General features: G+C 45.3%; 1 protein-coding gene across 3 annotated transcripts in view; it reads right to left on the bottom strand.

Annotated features, from left to right (window-relative positions):
• Positions 1-24,469, bottom strand: part of LOC135196922 (meiosis-specific nuclear structural protein 1-like) — a 508,419-nt gene that overhangs the window by 129,682 nt on the left and 354,268 nt on the right. For all 3 annotated transcript variants that reach the window (XM_064223758.1, XM_064223759.1, XM_064223757.1), the window contains exon 9: positions 10,623-10,807. In XM_064223758.1, the coding sequence (XP_064079828.1) occupies positions 10,623-10,807 (185 nt within the window). The remainder of the gene's footprint in view (positions 1-10,622; positions 10,808-24,469) is intronic.

Below are 24,469 nucleotides of genomic sequence, written 5' to 3'. Positions count from 1 at the left end.
CGTCCACTTTCACGCTTGGTAAGCTCAAACCGGACTGTGCATGGACCAGTTTGGTGAAAAGCTTCCGAGGCTGCCTGATACCTTGATTCAGGCAGAGTTCGACGCTCGAACTAGGTTTGGAGATCCCTCAATTCTTTAATCATTACTGAGATGGCTGCTTTATCGTATGGCACAGAACCTTTATTTAAGATTCTGGCCAAGTCTCAGCTTCAAACGGTTCAGACAGATGCTTTCGACTTCTTCCTAGCTAGGAGGAACTGTCGAAAGCACGTTCTGCAGGAATGCACTATTAGGCACGAACCTAATAGGCTCCTGGCTTCCAGCATGTGGGGGGCGGACCTCTTCCCAGAGTCCGCGGTGAATGAGGTACACCATGAGGCTGCTAGGCTCAACCAGAGCCTCAGAGCTAGATGGGGTATCTCCTCTAAGAGGAAACAAGAATCCGCCCCCGCTGCTGGTAAGAAACCAAAGAAGGCTGGTAGAAGATTCCAGCCTTACCAGAAACGTCAGCAGCAGCAGCAATTCGTTCAGGCCGTCCCAGTTACCCAACAGGGACAGCCTGCAACTTCAAAACAGACCCAACCCATCCTCCTTGTGTCTCCTCAGTCGCAACCCTCGACCTCTTACGCACTCTCGCCGGCCTTCAACCCTGTTTATGAAAGTCAGGCTTATCCTCCCTTTTCGGGGCAGGCGAGAGGTAGCAGAGCGCGAGGCCACTTTCGCCAGCGTGGCTCAAGTAGAGCGACAAGAGGTAGGCAGTTCAGAGGAGGGCGTGGAGGTCAACCCGCCCAACAACAATGAGGCTCCCCAGGTAGGAGGGAGGTTGTTCCTCTTCCGTCACAGGGGGTTCAGCAATTGGGCACAGAGCATAGTGTCCAAGGGATTGGTTTGGAGTTGGATCAAAGATCCCCCTCCAATCAGATCATTTTATCAGGAACCGTCAAAGGAATTGACAGATTATGCGAGAGAACTCCTTCAGAAAGGAGCTATTGCGAGAGTCAAGCATTTAAAATTTCAAGGTCGCTTATTCAGCGTGCCAAAGAAAGGCTCAACAAAAAGAAGGGTAATCTTAGACTTGTCAAGGCTAAACTCTTTCATTCGTTGCGACAAGTTCAAAATGCTTACCATTTCGCAGGTAAGGACCTTACTTCCTCGTGGAGCCGTCACATGCTCCATCGATCTTACAGACGCATACTATCATATCCCTATAGCCAGGCACTTCCGCCCATTCCTAGGGTTCAGACTAGGAAATCAAAAATTCTCATTCAAAGTGATGCCCTTCGGTCTGAATGTAGCCCCCAGGGTATTCACAAAATAGCAGAAGTGGTAGTTCAACAATTGAGAACTCAGGGGATAATGGTAGCAGCATACCTCGACGATTGGTTGATCTGGGCACCAACAGTCGAGGAATGTCTCAAAGCCACGGAAAAGGTAGTTCAATTTCTGGAACATCTGGGGTTCCAGATAAACAAAACGAAATCCAGACTTACTCCAGAGTCTCGTTTTCAGTGGCTAGGAATCCAATGGGATTTGTCTTCCCACAATCTGTCAATTCCAGTGGTCAAACGCAAAGAAATAGCCAAAGCTGTGAAACAATTTCTCAAATGCAAACAAACATCAAGGAGAAGCCAAGAAAGAATCCTAGGTTCTCTTCAGTTTGCCTCCTTGACAGACATCCTCCTAAAAGCAGCGGCTGAAGGATATAAACCGAGTTTGGCGATCGAGAGCAAACGCCAAATCTCGAGACAAGTTGTCAGTAATTCCACAGATCCTTCGCAATCAACTCCGTCCATGGACAAAAGTGAAGAACCTGGCCAAACTGGTACCCCTCCAATATCCCCTTCCGGTATTAACCTATCACACGGATGCCTCCCTGTCGGTTGGGGGGGATATTCTCAATTCAAACAAGTTCAGGGGACTTGGTCAGCTCAGTTCCGCCAGCTCCACATAAACGTTTTGGAAGCAATGGCAGTATTTCTTACCCTGAAGAGACTTCTTCCCCCGAAAAAGTCTCATCTAAGACTAGTTTTGGACAGTGCAGTGGTAGTTCATTGCATCAACAGAGGAGGGTCCAAATCCAAACATGTGAACCATGTCATGATAGCCATCTTTGCCCTAGCAGACAAACACAAATGGCATCTGTCCGCCACTCACCTGGCGGGGGTAAGAAATGTGATAGCAGACGCTTTGTCCCGGTCGGTCCCTCTGGAATCAGAATGGTCCCTAGACGACAGGTCATTCCAGTGGATATGCCGGAGAGTCCCAGGTCTCCAAGTAGATCTCTTCGCTTCACAAGCAAACCACAAGCTCCCTTGCTATGTGGCCCCCAACCTGGACCCTCTGGCTTATGCCACGGACACCCTATCGCTAGATTGGAGTCAGTGGAGAAAAATTTATGTTTTTCCTCCAGTGAATCTTCTATTGAAAGTCTTGAGCAAGCTGAGGACTTTCAAGGGACTGGTAGCGCTGGTTGCACCAGACTGGCCCAAAAGCAACTGGTATCCGCTGCTTCTGAATTGGGTCTCCGACCTCAACGGATTCCCAATCCCAGGCTGTCACAGGCAGTACAAATGAGGACTGTGTTCGCTTCCTCAGGAATTCTTCAGACCCTAACTTTATGGACTTCATGAAGTTTGCGGCTAACAAAGATGCTAACATTGATCCACAAAACATCCTCTTCCTAGAGTCAGATAAGAGAGAGTCAACTATTAGACAATATGACTCTGCTGTTAAATAAATTAGCATCCTTCCTGAAAGAATCAAACACTACAACCATGACAGTTAACTTAGCTATATCCTTTTTCAGATCCTTGTTTGAAAAAGGTTTAGCAGCTAGCACTATTACTACGCATAAATCGGCTTTGAAGAAGATCTTTCAGTTGGGTTTCCAGATAGATCTGACTGAATCTTACTTTACGTCTATCCCTAAAGCCTGTGCTAGACTTAGACCTTCTCAAAGGCCTACGGCAGTCTCATGGTTTCTTAAATGACGTCCTCAAACTAGCATCAGATACTGACAACTCGTCGTGCACATTCATAATGCTCCTCAGAAAGACGTTATTCTTATTAAGCCTAGCCTCAGGAGCTAGAATTTCAGAACTGTCGGCTCTATCCAGAGATGCGGGTCATGTAGAATTCCTCCCCTCAGGAGAAGTCCTGCTTGCTCCGGATCGTAGCTTTTTAGCTAAAAATGAGGATCCTCTTGCAAGGTGGGCTCCTTGGAAAGTCATCCCACTTCCGCAAGACCCTTCTCTCTGCCCAGTATCAACTTTAAGAGCCTTTCTATCTCGCACATCCTCAAGATCCTCAGGTTCTCTCTTCATGAGAGAAAAAGGTGGTACTTTATCAGTAAAAGGTATTAGACAACAGATCCTTTACTTCATTAAACAAGCCAACCCTGATTCATTCCCAAAAGCACATGACATCAGGGGAGTAGCCACCTCAATTAACTACTTTCAACATATGAACTTCGAGGATCTTAAAAAGTATACTGGATGGAAATCTCCGACAGTCTTTAAACGTCACTATCTAAAGTCCTTGGAATCTTTAAAATTTTCTGCAGTAGCAGCGGGAAACATTGTTCTCCTGATACTGTATAGTATCTAGTAGTAGATCCAGATCTCCTTCCTACCTACCTCGTCTAACATGCCTCACCCTATCGCCATGCTACTCAGACACTCTAGCCTTAGCCGCTGAGGTCATATTAGTGGTTTGTCCCTTATTTTTTTGCTAGGGACATCCACACTTTGTACTTATAAGGTACTTCAGTGTCCCTACCCTTATTTTTATGCTAGGGTAGGACACAATGTGTTTGTATATTATGTAAATACTTTGCTTAAGTGAACCTGTTTTGTTAACTTACATTACATTATTGTATACTACTATGTTTATTATAAGTTTAGTTTTAAGTACTTTTGTTGTTGGCTCTCTTTTTTATGCCATTGTTTAGCATAAGTTAGCTTAAGTACTTAATTTGTATTCTGTATACCTGATTCACTTATATTATATATCTATTTTTTACTTCAGTTTTTTCATTTGGTCCCCTTTTCCCATCTTGCCTGTCTGGTACTCTTTCATAGGCCGACACGAGCTGAGCCCAGAAAAGGGATTTTGACGTAGGAAAAATCTATTTCTGGGTGATTGGCTCGTGTCGCCCTATGAAACCCACCCTGTCTTGCTTTTCCCCCCCTGCAGGGCAAGATGTTCATAGATTAAGGATGACCGCTAGGGGGCGCTGCTGTCCGTGGCGTCCTAGTAGTTAGTAGTAGCGGCCGCCCGCATCACCCGTTAGTATCAGCTCTCGCTAGTGGGATTTTGGATTGGAAGGTCTAAATGGTGAATGACTCGTGGTAGTGTTCCACTCGCCCCTATTCTCATACCGACACTTCTTTTATAGAGTGAGCGAGTCATTTTTACTGACATTTTCTTAATTTTGTTTTTCTCTGGTAAGATTTAGATTAATTTTGCCTAGAAAGAATGATATTAAGGATCCTTTCATAGGGCGACACGAGCCAATCACCAGAAATAGATTTTTCCTACGTCAAAATCCCTTTTATGTCTTTCAGTTTCGCTTTTAACAGAACATCTGTTACTGATGCAAACTGGAGTGAACCTAGGATCCTTTCCTGGTTTCTCCTTGATGCTCGTTTTACACTTGAGGAATTGCCTTACTGACTTAGCTATTTCTTTCCTTTTGACCACAGGAATTGACAGATTGTGGGAGGTCAAGTCCCATTGAAAACGAGACTCCGGAGTGAGTCTGGACTTTGTCCTGTTTATTTGGAACCCCATATGTTCCAGAAACTGGATTACTTGTCTGTGGCTCTGAGGCATTCCTCGACGGTTGTCGCCCAAATCAGCCAATCGTCGAGGTACGCTACTACCATTATCCCTTGTGATCTCAGTTGTTGTACTACTACTTCCGCTATTTTCGTGAATACCCTGGGGGCTACATACAGCCCGAAGGGCATCACTTTGAAAGAGAATGCCTGGTCTCCCAACCTGAAGCCTAGGTATGGGCGGAAGTGTCTCGCTACTGGGATATGATAGTATGCGTCTGTAAGGTCGATAGAGGTGGTGACGGCCCCACGGGGAAGTAAGGTCCGCACCTGCGAGATGGTCAGCATTTTGAACTTGTCGCAACGAATGAATAAGTTTAGCTGGGGACAAGTCTAAGATTATTCTTCTTTTTGATGAGCCTTTCTTTGGCACGCTGAATAAGCGTCCTTGAAACTTTAAATGCTTGGCTCTTGACACTACCCCTTTCTGAAGGAGCTCTTCCGCATAATCTGTCAATTCCTTTGTTGGTAGTTGAAGGAATGATTTGGATGGAGGAGGACCTTTGATCCAACTCCATCCCAGCCCTTTGGACACAATGCTCTGTGCCCAATTGCTGAACCCCCACCTGTGACGGAAGAGGAACAGCCTCCCTCCTACCTGAGGGTTCTCACTGTTGTTGTGCAGGGCGTGCTCCGCGCCCTCCACGGAAGTGTTTCCCCCTGTTGGTTGCCCTTCCGCCACCCCTCTGACGAAAGGTACCCCTAGCCCTGCTTCCCCTTGCAAACCTATTAATGGTTTGGAAGGCCTGGCTTTCAAATACAGGGTTGAAAGCCGGGGAAACCCCGTAGGAGGTCGAGGGTTGGTTTTGTGGAGCCAACAGGAGGATGGGCTGATTTTGACCCTTTGCAGCTGCCGGTTGCACGGGTTGAGAGACCGGAACTGCTTGAACAAAATGTTGCTGCTCCTGCTTTTGATAGGACGGGAACTTCTTGGTCTTTTTCAGCTTCTTAGCTCCAGCAGGAGAATTCTCCGGTTTCCTCTTACTGGAAAGACCCCAGCGAGCCCTAAGGCTTTGGTTAAGCCTGGTTGCCTCATGCTGCACCTCATTCACAGCTGATTCTGGGAAGAGGTCAGCCCCCAGATGGTTGAAGAAAGCAGCTTATTCGTCTCATGCCAAATTGTAGCTTTCTGCAGGACATGTTTCCTACAGTTCCGTCTCGCTACCACAAACTCGAACAGATCCGACTGTACCGTTTGTGTTTGAGACTTTGCCAGGAGCTTAAATAGAGGCTCCGTTCCGTAAGTCAATGCAGCAACTTCTGTCATTACTAGGGAATTCAGAGTTCTGCCTAACCTTGTCCTCGCCTCGAATTCGGCTTGGATAAGGTTATCTGGTAGCCTAGGGAGTCTCTCACCAAACTGATCCATGGCACAGTCTGGTTTGAGTTTTCCTACCGTGAATGTTGCTGGTAGGTCTTCCCAGAGTTCCCCAAAGGCTGGTAAGAGAGGGGACATCGGGTCTGACTCCCTAAGCTGAGGAAGAGGTTCTCCCTTCATGGCAGCTTGTATTGTGATCTCTGCTATCTTTGTTGTGAAGGGGAGTGGTGCCTCCTCCTCCGTAGCAAAGATTGTGAAAGGGCTTTTAAATGCCTGGAGTTTGGTGTTGGTACAGTCCCAATCCTCCAGGCAACGTACCCACTACCTTTGAACCTGCTCACGACTGTACAAAACAGTCTCCTTAGGGATCCTATCTTCCCTGTTCAAGGCTGCCTCCGTTAGCCTAGCATATCCCATGAAAGGCGGTTGTAGGCCGGCGGGATGGAACTCGAAGTCCTCGATACGACGAGTTCCATAGTCCGGGATGGAGATCATGCCGTCCTTGAAGGGAGCAAAGGCTGCTACCCTCCAAGGATTGCTCATAGAGAAGGCGGGAAGGGTGTTGTAGTCAGGCAATGGGGCAACTCCGGCGCCTGCTACAGGGAGAACGGCTTGAGGTGCTTGGCTCAGCCCTGCCAGCCGATTCTCCTGGTCCGTCAGACAATCAGAAATATTCTGAATCGACTGACCGGACTGAGTCAACGTGGTGGAGATCTGTGCAAACATTTGATCGAATCTGGTATTCACCAAAGATCCGACCATGTCTCCTACCTGTTGCACGACCCCTGCCGTGAAAGCAACAGGATTGAAGGGACCAACAGGACTGGCCCCGACAGGGGTCACCGGAGGAGCTCCGGCAGAGGAAGAAGGTACTGGCTCGGCAGGACCGCGGACCTTCTCTTTAGAGGATTTACCTCTTGACCCTTTTGAGTGTGAAGAAGAGGTCTTCGCTTTCTCTGCTCCGGGATGGTGAACCGGAGACTTACGAGAAGATGAAGAAGACGACGTCTTCTGAAGGGTCTTCTGCTCTCTTTGCCCCTTCACTTTGGGGACTACTGAGGCAGTAGGCGTCCTAGCGGGGATCTCTGATCCCGTGAAGCCTTGGAATGAAGAAGAGGAAGGGACAGGTGAAGATCCAGAAGCGTCCAAGGGAAGCCCTTGGGTCCCTAACAAACCTACCTCAACCAATAACTCACCCCCACCTACCGTCATTGGCTCTACGTTGAGGTCCAGAGTCGCGACGTCCGCCGAGATGTCCTGGCCTCCTCCCTCCATCAGGGACTGCTCCACCTGTTGCTGGATGGTGGCGATCGTCGGAGCTGCCGCGGCGGGGTCCACATACCCAGTCGGCTTACCGCCTGGGAAGATTTGGACAGCCATCTTCTTGTCTAAGATATACGGCTGCCCCTTTGGCGCGTTCTTGCCGAAGCCACCTACCCAGGCTCTCAGGGTAGCCGACGCGGCGTCCTTAACGGCGGCAGCCTGAAAGAGAGGGTCATTGTAATCCTTACAACGAAGCCCCGAGGACGCATCATTAACATTTGACACTTATAATCATATAGCATTATAACACAAATTTATGTGATAGTATATACCAGGAAAGAGAAAAAAAACCCACGCTGGTAAATACTTACTCCGTCCGAAAACTGTTCCACCAGCTCGTAGCAGATGGAGCAGGCTTCGTGGTGCCAGACGATCAAGTCGTTATGGCGGACCGCACAGGGAGCATGGGACCTGCAGACCTCGTGCCCACAGGGGTCCTGGAGGACGGCGTTGCACCCGGCCTCCTGACAGTTAGTAGCCTGTAAGTGATAGATACATAAGTATCAACGTTATACATTAACAGGACCACTTATGATGCTCCGGAGTAGCATAAAAATTTTGGGCATAATCCCCCCCCTGTAATCCGTGTGGAAGAAGGTCCATGGGACCTGGTAACTGGTTGAATTCCCCCGGTGTACACCGGAGAGGAGAGTAGGTAAAGCAGATACCTTTTATACACCCATAAATGAGTTTCAAGGAGTAGTACACCACGCCAGAGAATGAGAGAGGATTACCCATAATTAAAACTAAATAAATTAAATTAAATAGTTTGGAGCGTGTAGCTCCGTCGTAAAATCCCTCCGCCAACCACCGGGGCGCTCGGATAGCAAGCTGGCGCTCCGTCAGCAGACGAAGGGACTATGATACATTATGGGGAAAGCATGTAAGACCGACCGATACCCATTCCCCTTCCATAGCTGGCGGAGTCAGCTACCCCTCCGCCAACCGCCGGGGCGCTCGGATAGCAAGTGGGCGCTCCGTCAGCAGACAAAGGGACAAAGATATAATTAGAGGAAAGGGGGGAAGAGGAATCTAAGCACAAAGAACGCCGGAGAAGGACTGATGCAAACAGAGGGGGTGGCCAACCCCTTGCTGATCACACCGGAACTCCCCCTAAGTTTAAAGAGAACATGGACGGTCCAGCAGTACTCCCTGCAGTCCTTAACTCCCGTGACCCCCCTACAGGGGGGAGGGGGGAGTGGTGCTCAGATGGTTGCTATAGCGACCGTAAGCGAGCAAGGACAAACCCCCCCCTCCACAAAGGAGGAGGGGAAGATGACTGGGACTAGGGCGACCAGTGGCTCGACGCGATCGCAGGTGGACCAAGAGGTGATAATGCAACAAAACAGCCTAGGTCGAGCGACCACGTGAGCTCGAGTGGACCAAAAGGCGATAATGCAACAGAACTGATCGCAGTGGACCATGAGGTGAAAATGCAACAAAACCGCCTAGGCTAAACTGATCGCCCCAACATGCAAACCCCTAAATAAAAAATACATTGTAAAAAGAGAGAAAGGGAAATCACGAGTGAGAGAGAAAGGGGACGTCCAGGAGAAGTAGGCTAGTACCCCGAAGGAAAACCAGCCGACTGCTCAGAAGCTAGCCTTAGCTGACACGTAAAATGGAGGGCAACGGCCAGGATACACCTAGACAAAGAGACATGCATGCATGAACACTAATCTAAGGCATAGGCAATGGATTTCCGAATAGTTACGATGTAAAATAAATATCGGGAACTTGTGTATCACGTGAAAGAACCCACATATAAAGGTAAAAATACACTGGATAGATACCACGGTATGGGGGACCGAGGAATCTAACCGAACATGAGGCGAGCCGGCAAGGCCGCCATGCGCCAGACCAGGTGACTATTATTTGGACCTAAAAAACGGTAAAAATAGTTCCTGGCTGACATAAAACTAGATTCAAACCTTTCGGGGTACTTAACTTAGCTGCGGCGATGGCTGCTAGTTCCATAATGCAAGTAAATCCACGAAAAGTGCACAAAATACACAGAGGGAAAAAAGGCACGTGTTTCCAAGTTCGCTAACGAAAAAGGATGGCCACCAGAGGCGCTGCAGTCGGCGTGGTGGGTAGCGTAGTAGTAGTAGTTGCTGACTCCGACTGTGTATCAGGTCTTTCAGGAAGGGGATTCTGATGAAGGAGAATTCTAAATGACAAGAGGTTCGTGGTAGTGGTCTCACTCGCCCCAGATACCATACCGACACCCTCTTTTTATTTAGGGTGAGCGAGTCAGTTATTCTGACATCCTCCTGAATTTATTTTTTCTCTGGTATAATGTTAGTATCATTTACCTAGAAATAATGAACTTAAGGATTATTTCACGAAGCGACACAAACTGAGCCCAGAAATAGTATATGTGAAAATGGTTTTATTACCTTTATTATCAGTTTTTATCATAATGCGAATCTTTTCATGTATGTCAGTGGTTATCGAATCTATGTTAAAGCTTAGCCTACCAATGAACATCACTTAGAGCACGAAAAAAAAAATGCTTCACTTCAACAGACAATCTGCATTAACGGACAACCTTCCCCCCATTGGTCCATTAAAACGAGGTTTCACTGTACTGTATACAATGTACAAATGACCCAGCATCACTGCCCAGCTTCCTAGGTCACTGTGTATACCTCTAGTGTTTGTGTGTTGTGTACGTATCATGTGGATTTCACATATCTTATTTAATTATGTCCTAAGATACCTCCTAAATACCCTGCTTCTTCTTCTACAGCATCTGGACAAGAGCCTAGTGCTGGAGGAAGGTCCTGATGCACAAGACGGTAGAAGTTATCATAACGTTGAGTGAACTGAAAATTCACACTGAAATAGCTGCCGACTATGGTTATTCCTAGGTGGTTGTGGACCCTATCCCCCATAACACTGCGGGGTGACAGTATATGGCTGACCAGGTTGTGATGAAACATCCCATACCACTTGCACATTCTGAATTCTACATTCAAGATGAAAAATACCAATGTTTACCTGCTAATTTTATTAGAAAAATATGTTTCTACATTAAACCTACTTGCAACAATACATAATGTTAAATTTAATAATACAAAAGATTTTGAAATTGTGCATGAAAATAGCATATCTGTAAAAGTAAAGACAGTGGAACTAACTTGAGCTGTTCATATTGGATTGCATGTTGATCCTCTTCCCTTTTCTGTCTCATAATAGCAGCTCTCATGGCTCGCCTCTCCTCTAAAAGACGGTCCACCAAGATTCGGTGATCTAGCTGACGCCGCCTTCGAGCCTCTGCTACAAGCTGGTCTAATTTTGCCTCTTCAGCTAAAACTTCAAGAAGCTGCAAAATTCAAAATACTAACTTACTGCTCACATAACACAATTCAGGGTAATCCCAAATGCACCAAGGACCTAGGATTATTCTAAAATTATCAAAAACAGATAAAAAAATAAAAATAAATTATTACTAGCAATAAAACTAAGCATTATGACCAGCAATAATATACCTTTACATATTATATAACATTAAACAGCCCCTTTATGCACTCCATATGAAATTTTTTTTATTGCACTCTCATTGTACTTCTGATGCACGAAGAGTTTACCATAATATCTTTACTGTTGATTTCTTTTGTTTTTCACACAAATTTTTAACATATACTTTAGACAATATGAAGGAAAACCCAAAGTATGATTAATATAGACAATAAAGTTCTCAAGATACAACCACATTGAGAAGACAAGTTTAATATGATTACAGATACCTATCTTGGCATATAAAGAAGCAGTTTTTCTTTTCCATAACAAAGTACCCAAAAACACCCAATGTCTAACGTGATTGTAGTTCATAGTTTATTGATGAATAGGAGTGGATGAGAAAATGAGCAGAAAGTGAAAGTACAACTAAATTGTAGTAATGTTATCAGCAATCTTCAAAATATGTGCATTTTATTTTTGCTTACAAAAAGGTAAACCGTAAAACTGAAATAAATGTAAGAGAAAGAAAGTAATTAGAAGTGAACAAATAAGGGATTTTGACGTAGGAAAAATCTATTTCTGGGCGAAGAAGCCGTGTCGCCCAGTGAAATATGTCTGCTTTAGCACTATTTCTAGTAAAATATTGCTATAATACCAGAGAACTGCTAAATTGGACATGTCAGAAGCTTCTGACTCGCTCACCTATATAAAAGGTGTCGGTATAAAACTGGGGCGAGTGTTAAACACTACCACAGCAACCCCTCCAATTAGCCTTTTCCTCATCAAAAGACCCTAAATACGGGGAGTCGACCCATAGGTCACACCTAGCTACCCCGTTGAAGGAGTCTGTGACGTCATACTTATCGATAGCAATGAAGCTTGGTGCACAGCAAGGGGGGAAAAAAAGGGGGGGGATTTCACTGGGCGACACGGCTTCCTCGCCCAGAAATAGATTTTTCCTACGTCAAAATCCCTTTTCTGGGCTCAGCCGTGTCGCTCCCGTGAAATTGTACCAGAGAAACACCAAGCTACATCACTCTGAAATGAAATAGAATATTAAATTGTATAAATTAAGACCATACACCAAGTCAAATAACAAAGAAATGTGCTGCGGTAGGTAGAATGTTAATAATGCTGGCATAATGGAAAATATTCATATGACACAAGGACAGTACTATATTGATGTTGTAGCAGGAGACACTGACCTTCCTACAGCTATTGCATGATATTTAAGATCCTCCAAAGACTTAAGGTAATGCTTTGGAAAACCCAGTGCGACTTCCAACCAGTATACTTCTTCAGATCATCAAAGTTCATATATTTGAAGAAATTTACAGAGGTTGTTATAGCCCGAATACCACGCGCTTTGGGAAAGGACCCTGGGCTGATTTTCTTGGTAAAATACAAAAACTGCTGCCCTTTAGAGATATGGTACCACCACCGCCCCACATGAAAAGGGGGGGAGGGGGGCCTTTGGAAAAGGTAGATGTTCTAGATAAATAGTCCTTAGGAGTTTTAACAGGACATAAAGAAGGATGTTGCGGAATCGGAACAACCTTCCATGGGGATCACCTTACCGAAGAGTTCTCATTCTTAGCCATAAAATACTTATTTGGTGAAAGCAACACGTCACCCGAGGAAAGGAATTCTATATGCCCTTGGCCACAAGATAAAGATGACATCTGCGATGTTCTGGCACCTGAAGCCAGACCTAATAAAAACAGTGCCTTACGCAAAAGGGTTTGGCAATCACATTTGAAGTTGTCTGTTTTAGAGTCTAACCTGAGAACATCGTTAAGAAACCATGACACTGACGACGGCCTGTGAATAAGCCGCAGGCGTGCACAAGCCCTTGGGATTGAGGTGAAATAAGACTCAGATAGATTTATACCAAACCCGAGAAGAAAAATCTTTATCAGAGCTGACTTAGTGGTTGTTATTGTGGCAACTGCCAAGCCTTATTCGAATAAAGTCCTGAAGAATGTTATAGCCACGTTCATTGTCATTACTTTGACATTTGATTCCCTGAGAAATGTAGGCAATTGTTTAACTGCTGAACCATACTGGCAAAGTGTAGATTCTCTTTCGTCTGACTCCAAGAACAAAATGTTCTGTGGATCAATGTCCCCTACCCTCCTACCTGCAAACTTCATGAAATCCATAAAGATAGGGTTTTGTGAAGACCTGAGGAACCGAACACAGTCACCGTTTGAACTTGTTGCGACAGCCTCAAGTCCAGGAGAGGGTGAGGACGAAGACCTAGTTCCAGGAGAAGGGGAAACCAATTGTTCTTGGGCCAGTAAGGAGCTATGAGAGCCACCTGACCCTTGAAGGATTTCAACTTGTGCAGCACCTTCAGGAGAAGGTTCACTGGAGGGAAAAAAATAAACCTCCCTCCACTGGATCCAACCTATACTCAGGGCGTCCGTAGCGTATGCTAGAGGGTCCATATTTGGGGCTACGTAACAAGGCAGCTTGTGGTTTGCCCCTGTAGCGAACATATCTACTTTCAGACCCGGTACTCTCCTACAAACCCTCTTGAAGGATTCCTGATCCAGTGACCATTCTGACTCCAGGGGGACTGACCGGGACAGTGCGTCTGCTACTACATTGTGGACTCCTGCCAGATGGGTAGCCGATAGATGCCAGGTGTTCTTGTCAGCTAGAGAAAAAGTTGCTATCACCACGTGGTTCACATGACTTGACTTTGAACCACCTGTGTTTATACAGTGTATCACTACCGCACTGTCGAGAGCCAATCTGATATGAGTCTCCTCCGGAGGACGGAGCTTCATTAAGGTCAGAAACACTGCCATAGCTTCCAGGATGTTGATGTGAAGCTTTTGGAACTGAGGTGACCAAGTTCCCTGAACCTTGTCGTGCTGTGAATAACCTCCCCAACCTGACAATGATGCGACTGTATGCACCAGTAGGGACGGGGGAGGGAAATGCAACTGTAACTCTTTGGCTAGGTTTTCGGCCATTGGCCATGGACGTAGACGTTCCTTGGTAATCAGAGGTACCCGGCCGAACTTGTCGCAACACTTGGCATTGGCCTTTGAACGTCAAACTCGATTGATGTCCGTGAGCTTGGCTTTCAACAGGACGTCTGTGACTGAGGCAAATTGGAGCAAGCCTAGGATCGTCTCCTGATTCCTTCTCGAAGCCTTTTTGCATTTTAAGAATTGGCTTGTTACCTTGGCATCCCCTTCCCTGATGGAATGGAAAGATTGTGTGAATCCAAGCCCCAATGGATACCTAGCCACTGGAACTTGGATTCTGGGGCCAATCGGGACTTGGTCCTATTGATCTTGAACCCTATATATTCCAGGAAAGATATGACCTCGTCCGTTTGGCCATCTCCCAGATTAGCCAGTCGTTTAGGTACGCCACCACCAATAAAACCTGAGACCTTAGCTCCTGCACCACTACCTCCACCAGTTTCGTGAAAACCCTTGGGGCTATATTCAGCCCGAAGGGCATCACCTTGAAGGAATAGGCTTCTTTCCCTAGTTTGAAGTCCAGGAATGGATGGAAGTGCCGAGCCATCGGGACATGATAATAGGCGTCTGTAAGATCTATAGAGGTGGTGACGCCCCCACGAGGAAGTAAGGCCCGTACCTGAGAGATGGTCAGCATTTAGAACTTGTCGCAAGGAATGTACAAGTTTAAACGGACAAGTCTAAGATCACCCTTCTTTGGTCGGTCCCTTACTTTGGGACACTAAATAGACGACTCTGAAATTTCAAGTTCTTTGTCCCGGAGACTGCTCCCTTCTGGAGAAGATCCCTGGAGTAATCCATCAACCCTTGGGTTGGATGCTGATAGATGGATACTATGCTTTTCGCCCAGCTGCTGAACCCCCAACGATGTTAAAAGAGATACAGCCTGCCTCCTATTTGAGGAACTTCATTGAGATGATGAGGGTCGGGTTCCTTTCCTGACCATGCACCTCTAGCTCGCCCTTGGGCTCCAGTTCCTTCACGCTGACGAAAGGGGCCTCTAGCCCTGCAACCCCTAGCAACCTTGGTAAAAGGTTGAAATACCCGATTCTCATAGAACCGGGGTAAAAGGCGGCGACACTGAATACAGTGGGGGAACCTGCTGGCTAGCCGACGGCGAAAGGAAGACAAATTGATGCTGTTGCCGAGGCTGAGCCTTAGAAGATGAAGGTTGGGGAACTTGCTGAATTAGAACAGCTTGTAGCACAGGATGCAGTTGCGGAACTTGGAAAGGTTGGTACCTTCTTTGACCCTTCCTAGCCCTAAAACTGGAGGAAGAAGACTCTAATTTCCTTTTGAAAGGAATGCCCCAACGCAATCTGATGCTTTGATTAAAACGTGATGCCTCGTTCTGAACCTTGTTTACTGCCGAAGCTGGGAAGAGATCTGCACCCCAGATTGAGGAAGCCAGAAGCTTGTTGGGTTCGTGCCTGATCGTAGCCTCGGACAGAACATGCTTCCTGCCATTTCTCTTAGTAACCGCAAAGCCGTACGAGTCACATTGCATGCTTAAAAGTAACTACTCCGCAATGACCATAAACAGCGGTTCATGAGCGTACTCCAGAGCCGCCGTCTCCATCATCACTAGAGAGTTAAGAGACCTTGCAAGACGTGTCCTAGCATCAAATTCGGCTTGGATCAGTGCGTCTGACAGAGGCGCTCACTAAACAAGTTGATTGCACAGTTTGGCTTAAGCTTGCCTACCGAGAATGTAGCCGGCAAACTTCCCACAAATTCTCCCTACCTGGGAGTAGCAATACAAAGATGTGGGATCTGTCTCGCTAAGCTGGGGCTCTTCCCGAGTCACTGCCTGAAGGGTAAGTCCTGCTACCTTTTATGAAAAAGGTAAGGAGTTCCCGTCATCAGACGTAAACATCGTGAAAGGGCTTTTAAATGCTGTTACCTTAGTATTAGAGCAGATCCACTTCTAGGCTCCATATCCATACTTGATGAGCCTGATTGCTAGAAAGGATAACAGTCCCCTTGGAGACCTTGTCCTCCCTAATCGAAGCTGCCTCCATAAGCCTAACATAACCTATAAATGGTGGCCATAACCTTTCGGGGAAGAACTCGAAATCCTCGAGTCTATGTGTACCACAACCTTCTGCAGTCAACATCCCGCTGACAAACGGAGCGAAGTTCACTACCCTCCAAGGATCACCAGGGTGGAAGGGAGGGAGCGTGGACCCGTCAGGCATGCTCTGACCTTGCACCAAGTTACTAGGAGGTGCCGGAACTGCCGACTCCTGTCTGAGACCTGCAATCAGTGAGTCAGTGCACCTAAACTTTTAAAAAACACCCTTTCAAACCTTGCTGCGACTGAACTGACTAAGCTAGCAAGACCACTGACCTGATTTAAAATAATCGTGTTGAACAGGTCTTTGCCGACTAAAGGGGAACCTTCCAGCCCTCCCTACGGTACCTTATGAGGTATCCGATCTCAAGATGTTGAAGGGATGGGACTTGAGGGGCAATGGGAAGAGTTCTCTCCTTAAGGCCTAGGGTTAATATGTGTATGAACCTGTGGCAACTGCCCAGGCCTTGGCTTTGTGTCTGATTGCCTTTTAAGCAAGGTTTTACCCGAAGGTTTTCTCTTTAATCTAGGAATCACAGAGAAGGAATGCGACCTGGGAGGGGGCAAACCTCCTGTGAAACCCATGAAGGAATTGGGAGTAAAGAGAGAGGAAGAATCAGTCACTCGAGGAAAGACCCCGGTGACCAACTAGGCTAGCCTCATTAACACTGTTACCTGTAACCATATCTAGTGTAACGGGCAAATCCTCACTACTTCAAGTGAGACTACTTCCAAACCAAGGTCCGGCAACTCTGCCTTTTGCTGTTCCATAACTGAATCTTGAATTGATTTGATAATTGGTGCTGCGACTTTTTCCAAAACCTCCAACCCAGATCTTGAGGGTGGAGAGTGCAGCATGCTTAACAGACTGCTCCGTCTGTAATGCAAGGAATGTGTCAATTTCGAGTAAAATCTTTGAACATTATCCTTACATATGTTGATTAATTAATGTAATTTAATTTAAAGAAATTTTAATTATTTATTTATTTATTTTTATTTATTTTTATTTATTTTTTATTTATTTATTTATTTATTTTTTTGTATTTATTAAATTTATTTTATTTTTTATTTTATTTTTTTTTACACTAACAAAAGTAGTGTAATATAATTCCATCACAATATGCATAGAACAAGCAGTGCGGTAACTTACCGAACAGGTAACCTGTTGTACAAGTCGTAGCAGGCAAAAGTTTTCGTGATGCCAGACTACGGAACCGGTAAGCAATACTGCGCACGGGGCATGGTTCCGGCAAACATCATGGTTGCACGGATCCTGTAGACCGGCAACCAGACACTGAGTGGGCTGTAAGTGCAATAATATATAAGAACAATTGCACAAACTTATTAGGATTATTATGATAATAATGTCATATGCCGGAGCATTCAGGTGAAACTGATATATATATATAAAATATATATTCATATATTTACATCCCGGGGACTGTGTAATAATTAAAACAACCCGGAGCTGTATGACCCGGGGTGGGGGGTACACGAAGTAACCCGGGACGGCCACATGAACTCGCAAGTTCCGTGGCAAAAGAAAGGAAAATATATATATATATATATATATTCATAAATTTACGTCCCAGGGACTGTGTAAGAAATAAGACCACCCGGAGCTGTAGACCCGGGGTGGGGGTACACGGAGTAACCGGGACGGCCACATGAACCCGCAAGTTCCGTGGCAAAAGAAAAGAAAATAAAAATAAAAATAAAAAAAAGAGAACTAAAATAACAAATATCATATCTCCGCCTACGGAAGGCGTAACTTCCGTAAACATAGCCCTCAACGACTACCGGAGAAGCCGGAATCTAAATCCGCCTTATGCAGAGAGGGAATGTTTTAGGCGGATGGATGTAAGCTCCGGGAGCTGAAAGAAGCAGAGCGCAACAAATCCACGGAAGCCGAGGCTGCATACGCAAAGCAATCATCAACTCCGGAGGCGGTCGGCTGAGAGGCGACACCCACCAACCTAAGGTCCTGGAGGACCCTCTACATCCCCCCCTCCGCTGATGGGAACGGCTGTCAGCGACAACCGAGGCGAGAGGAGCACCCAACTACTGGGGGCCCCACGTGAGGGGGAGGGAGGGAGGGCTGATGGGGTGACGATCACGTGAGCAGCGTACCCTCGCAAATAAAAGATCACGAGGAAAACGCAGGCATAGCCTATGTAGGCTAACCGACCTAACATAACTACCTATACATAGAGAAAATAAAATCAATTACTTAAAGCTAAAAGAAAATCATGCTTTAACACGGGGGAAATGAAAATAAACTTACGTAAAATATAAAACCGCAACGAAGGCCACTCGATAACGGTGGGCGCAAAAGGTAAAAACTACTTGCCTACTGACAAAACGATAAGAAACGGCAAGCTGACGAAAAGAAACAAGGGAAAATTCTTGAATGAAATAAACCAAACTTAAAAATAACAGGGGGGGGGGGGGGACGGTGGATAAACGGCGAAGCACGAAATAAAGAAACGTGCTCGAATGAAGACCCCCGTGAAAAACATGAAAATAATGAAAATAACAAAACATAAATGAAAATAGGATCGACTAAAAACTGCCACCCAAGAAATAAATAAATATATGTACTGAAATATCACACGTTACAAGCAGAGAGGAAGACCACTCGAATCGGTACAATTCAAGGATAAGCCGTAAAGGCGACTTGCCGCCCGCCCGCTACTTATAAGTGACGCCTAATAAAATCCTAAATAAAGGCAAAACGAAAGGCAAATTCACTCTCTAAATATTGAAAAAGGGCGGAACCAGTACTTAACTTGGGTGAAGAGGTAGATTGACAATCCGTAACCAAGAATAAAAATAAAAGAACAAATAGCTAATTCGAACGTACGAACACAATATGGCTATCGAAAAGTATGACGTCACAGACTCCTTCAACGGGGTAGCTAGGTGTGACCTATGGGTCGGCTCCCCGTATTTAGGGTCTTTTGATGAGGAAAAGGCTAATTGGAGGGGTTGCTGTGGTAGTGTTTAACACTCGCCCCAGTTTTATACCGACACCTTTTATATAGGTGAGCGAGTCAGAAGCTTCTGACATGTCCAATTTAGCAGTTCTCTGGTATTATAGCAATATTTTACTAGAAATAGTGCTAAAGCAGGCATATTTCATGGGAGCGACACGGCTGAGCCCAGAAAAACATAACTTAGCACTCAAATGGTCACATGCTTATAGAGGAGATACCACAATTACAATGAAAAAAAAAGAGAAAATAAGTAAAATAATAAGTACTTCATACATAGTAAGGACACTGATAAATGGTATGATTCACAAAAAGAAAGGAATACAAATGAACAAAAAATTAATGAGAAGTAAATCAAAGATATATAATTCCATGCAATTAATCATAAAATTATTATCAATTTATTTCCAGAGCATTTTTATCCGAGAATTTCTCCAGAGTTTTAAATCCATGGCAGAAAGAATGAAAACATTGCTACAACATTAAATTTTAAACTGGATGTCATAGCCTATGCCAATGAACACTGGAACAGAGCAGCTGAATGTTGTGAGTAATCAATATTTTCAAATTACTATAAACTTCACGACCTTTGTTGAGTGACCAATAACAAGATTTAAACTTAATTAGCAATTAGCTGTGAACTCACCCTAACGGGTGGAAATATTATCCCCCCTTATCTTTCGACATGCTATTGTTTTTTGCTGGCCTTCACTGTAAAAACGTTTAACCATTTAACATCAATTTAATTCATTTTATATTAACAGATATGTCATTTTCCAATAATCCACTTAGGGTAAGATTTTAAAACCTCGCTCTAGTCATGCATGAAAAATTGTGCAATATTTAGTATTAAATCACTCCACTATACTACTCTCTGCTTAGTGTGATCTTTCCAGTATAAATTTTACAATTCAACATGGGGATGCTGAAATACAGTTGGTTCTGAGGATGTGATTGGTGAACATGGTAATAGAATCAGGAACCATGAAGGATATTAGTACTGGAATTCTGCCAGTCTATGTTTAATAAATAAGGTGAGAAGATGAGATTGAAAAGATTTTATTCTGATACAATTGATTTTGATGACAAGAAAGGAGATCAGAGAAAAAAGACCATTATTTCAGACAAGACAGGCTCGACACAAAATGGGTTACAGTGCACTAAGCTAATAATGAAGGAGATCAGGAACACGAAGGAAAATCTGTCAAAAGAATAAAACATGGAAACTGAGAATGATGAAGTCATGTTAAGTAAAATGAGAACCAGAAAATATGAAGTAAAATATTGGAGTGGGTACCATGAAAAAAAGAAATGAAATTCATCAGAAATAGAGTATAATATGACATACTGGAATAGGTGTATGCTTAAAAAATCACAGTAGATGCACGTGACTTCATTAAATAGCGAATACCACAGGAAAATGATAGTCAGAAATCCAAGTGCTTTTGTCTTCACTAAGACTGTCAAGGAACGAATGAAATACAACTGGAGAGAAAGTTATCAGGTAAACAACAAGATCAAGAATACCAGATAGTTAATTGTCAAAAGGGTAAAAATTAAAGAGATAATCCAGGATTATTGGATACCACATGGTCACAAACTTCAACATAGATTTAACCCTAACAGAAACTACAAAGTATCCGTATAGACCAAAACATGTAAAAACTGAATATGATATTGTAATGATACAATAAAGTTTGTTCATATTTACCTGACAGATATATGTATATATATATATAGCTGTATTCTCCGAAGTCCGACAGAATTTCAAAACTCCCGGCACACACAGTGGTCGGCCAGGTGGTTAGTACCCATTCCCGCCGCTGGGAGGCAGATGTCAGGAACCATTCCCATCTTCTATTCAGATTTTCTAATGCCACTGTCCCCGAGGGGAGGTTGGGCGGGTACTTGATTATATATATATATATCTGCCAGGTAAGCATGAACAAACTTTATTGTATCATTACAATATCATTTTGTTCATGCCACTTACCTGCCAGATATGTATATGTATATATATAGCTGATTCCCACCATTGGAGGTGGGGTGGGACAGAATAAAAGGATTTTGGGAAACATTTCACATGCAGATGATAGACATCTTGGTTCCTTACCTGTTAGCGTAGCTGACTTCGTGATTACTGTCACCCAAGTCTGCTTTTGCTTTACTAGAGTCTCCAGCAAGGATGTGACCTGGATAGCTGGTGAGTTCTAGATGATCTGACAACGGGGGCGTGACCACAATGTGTCTAGACCATATTGACCATACTCTAAGGGCAACGAAGCAAAGAAAAACAATCACCTGACCTAGCCTAGCAAAGTTAGTCCCTGAAACTTTAAGGCTAAATAAAGGGAAGTCCGCCTCTAGCGGTCGACCCTACAACCAAAAAACCAATAACCATAATACAAAAGCACACCTATCCATTTTCTAAAGGATAGGATTCGTGCTGCTTCCCGTACCCAAAACTGAATCTGCTGATATGTATGGTCCAAGCAAAAAGCAGCTCTCATATGTCACTTTCACATCCCTGAGGTAGTGTGAAGCGAACACAGAGTTGCTTCGCCAAAAGGTGGTGCTCACAATTTCGCTGAGCGCCATATTTTTCTGAAATGCCTTTGAAGTTGCGACAGCTCTAACTCCATGAGCACTGACTTTCAGAAGTTTCAGATCACCATCTGGGCAGGACGAATGGGCCTCCCTGATGGTGCCTCTCAAAAAGAACGCTAAGGCGTTCTTAGACATCGGTAAATCAAGCCTTTTCACGGAACACCATAGATTGTCCGACTGACCTCTACTTTGTTTTGTTCTATCCAGATAGAATTTTAGAGCCCTGACAGGACACAGGACTCTCTCTGGCTCTTGACCAATGATCCCTGCTAATCCCTTGATATCAAAGCTCTTGGGCCGGGGATTGGACGGATTCTCGTTTTTAGCTAAAAAGGAAGGACTCAAGGAACAGACTGCATTGTGTCCCCTAAATCCTACATTTTTGCTAATGGCTTGAACCTCACTCACCCTTTTCGCTGTGGCTAGGGTGGTTAGGAAGGGGGCGTTTCTCGTTAAGTCCTTTAGCGAGGCCGCGTGCAAAGGTTCGAAGGGGCTCGCCATTAAAAACTTCAGAACTATGTCTAAGTTCCACGAAGGAGTCTTAACCTGTGGAACTTTTGAAGTTTCAAAGGATCTCAGAAGATCGTGAAGATCCCTATCGTTAGTCAAATCTAGGCCCCTATGTCGGAAGACTGTTGATAGCATACTCTTGTATCCTCTAATAGTTGATACTGCGAGCTTGTCTACATTCCTTAGATGGAAAAGGAAATCAGCGATTTGGCTCACAGAGGTCTTGGAGGAGGAAATGCCCTCCTTCCTACACCATCTTCTAAAGACAGCCCACTTCAACTGGTAAACAGATTGAGAGGAAGCTCTTCTCGCGGTGGCAATAGCTTTTGCCACTGCCTTCGAAAAACCTCTCGCGCTTGCCAAATTCTTGATAGTCTGAATGCAGTCAGACTCAGAGCAAACGGGTTTTGGTGATACCTCTCGAAGTGGGGCTGTTTGAGAAGATCGATTCTTACTGGTAGGGTTCTTGGAAAGTCCACCAGCAGAGACATGACCTCTGTGAACCAATCGCTTGCCGGCCAGAATGGGGCGACCAGTGTCATCCGTGTTCCTTCCGAAGCTGCTAACTTCCTGGTTACTTCTCCCGGGATTTTGAACGGGGGAAAGGCGTATACATCCATCCCCGTCCAATCCCATAGCTACTGCTTCCGGGTCGATGACAGGAGAACAGTAAAGAGGAAGTCTCTTCGTTTTCGAAGTCGCAAAAAGGTCCACTACTGGTCGTCCCCAGAGTCTCCATAACTCTTGGCAGACCTCTAGGTGCAAAGCCCATTCTGTTGTAATCAATTGATTCCGACGGCTTAGAAGGTCTGCCCGGACGTTTTGGGCTCCTGAAATAAATTTTGTCAGGAGAGTTATGTTTCTTTCTTCTGTCCATAACAGGATCTCTCTCGCTATTTTGAAGAGAGATCGAGAGTGTGTCCCTCCCTGTTTCTTGATATAAGAAAGGGCCGTGGTGCTGTCCGAGTTGATCTGGACAACTCGGCCTATGACTCGTCCCTGGAAGGCTAGAAGGGCCATGCGAATTGCCTCCAACTCCTTGAGGTTGATGTGCCAAGGCCTCTGTTCCTCTCTCCAGAGGCCTGACACCTCCTCCTCTCCCAGAGTTGCTCCCCAGCCTGTCATGGACGCGTCTGTAAATAACACTCGGTCGGGGCTCCGAAGATAGAGGGACACTCCTTTTGAAATCTTGATGGGATCGAGCCACCACTTTAGGTGGTTCTTGACCAACGGAGAGATTCCCAAAATCTCTTCTAGGTTTTCTTTGTCTTGCCAGTTTTTTTGCTAAGAAAAACTAGCGGCCTGAGGTGCAGCCTCCCTAGAGAAACAAACTTCTCCAGCGACGAAATGGTCCCCAGCAGACTCATCCATTCCTTCGCCGAGCATGTTTCTTTCTCCAAGAAGGTTAACACTTTCTAAGCCTTTCCGCTGACATTCTAGTGACGGAAAAGCCCAAAAAGCCACTGAATCCATCTGAATCCCCAGATACACGATGGACTGTGTCGGGGTCAAATGGGACTTTTCGGAATTGCCTAGGAGGCCTAAGGCCTTCGTCAACTGTAACGTAGTCTGAAGGTCCTCCAGACACCTTGCTCTCGACGACGACCGTATGAGCCAGTCGTCTAGGTAGAAGAAGACTCGTATCTTCGAGAGATGAAGCCACTTTGCCACGTTCCGCATGAGAAGAGTGAAAATCATGGGATCTGTGCTCAGTCCGAAGCATAGAGCTCCGAACTGGAAGACCTGTCCTCTCAAAATGAACCTGAGGAACTTCCTGGACCGAGGATGGATGGGGACATGGAAGTAGGCGTCTTGGAGATCCAATGACACCATCCAGTCCCCTGGTCTCAAGGCTCCCAGGACCGACTGTGATGTTTCCATTTTGAAACTTTCTTTCTTCACAAAAAGGTTCAGTCTGCTGACATCTAGGACAGGCTTCCATCCCCCAGACTGCTTCGGAACCAGGAATAACCTGTTGTAGAAGCCTGGGGAATCCGTAGAGAGCACTCGTTCTATGGATCTCTTCTCGATCATCAGATCTAGTAGTTTGAGGAGAATCTGTTGCTTCTGTGGCTGATACGATGGCGACAGGTCTATGGGCTTCGTGCTCAAAGGAGATATGGAGAGGAAGGGAATCTTGTATCCCTTCTCTATAATCTCGAGGGACCAGGTGTCCGTCCCCCTTGCTCTCCTCCAAGCCTCTGCGAAGAGAGAGTCTCCCTCCCACCGATGCCTGAAGGGCAAGGTTGTCATTTCTTCCCCCTGGGTTTTGCGGGGGTTCTGCCTCTAGCAAAGCCCCTTCCTCGAGTAGAAGCTCTTGAGGGTGCTCTGCCACGAAA

Source organism: Macrobrachium nipponense, chromosome 18 (genome assembly GCF_015104395.2).
Source record: "Macrobrachium nipponense isolate FS-2020 chromosome 18, ASM1510439v2, whole genome shotgun sequence".
Taxonomy (NCBI): Eukaryota; Metazoa; Arthropoda; class Malacostraca; order Decapoda; family Palaemonidae; genus Macrobrachium; species Macrobrachium nipponense.
Note: the sequence above shows the minus strand (reverse complement) of the source record. Positions and strands in the feature narration are given on the sequence as shown.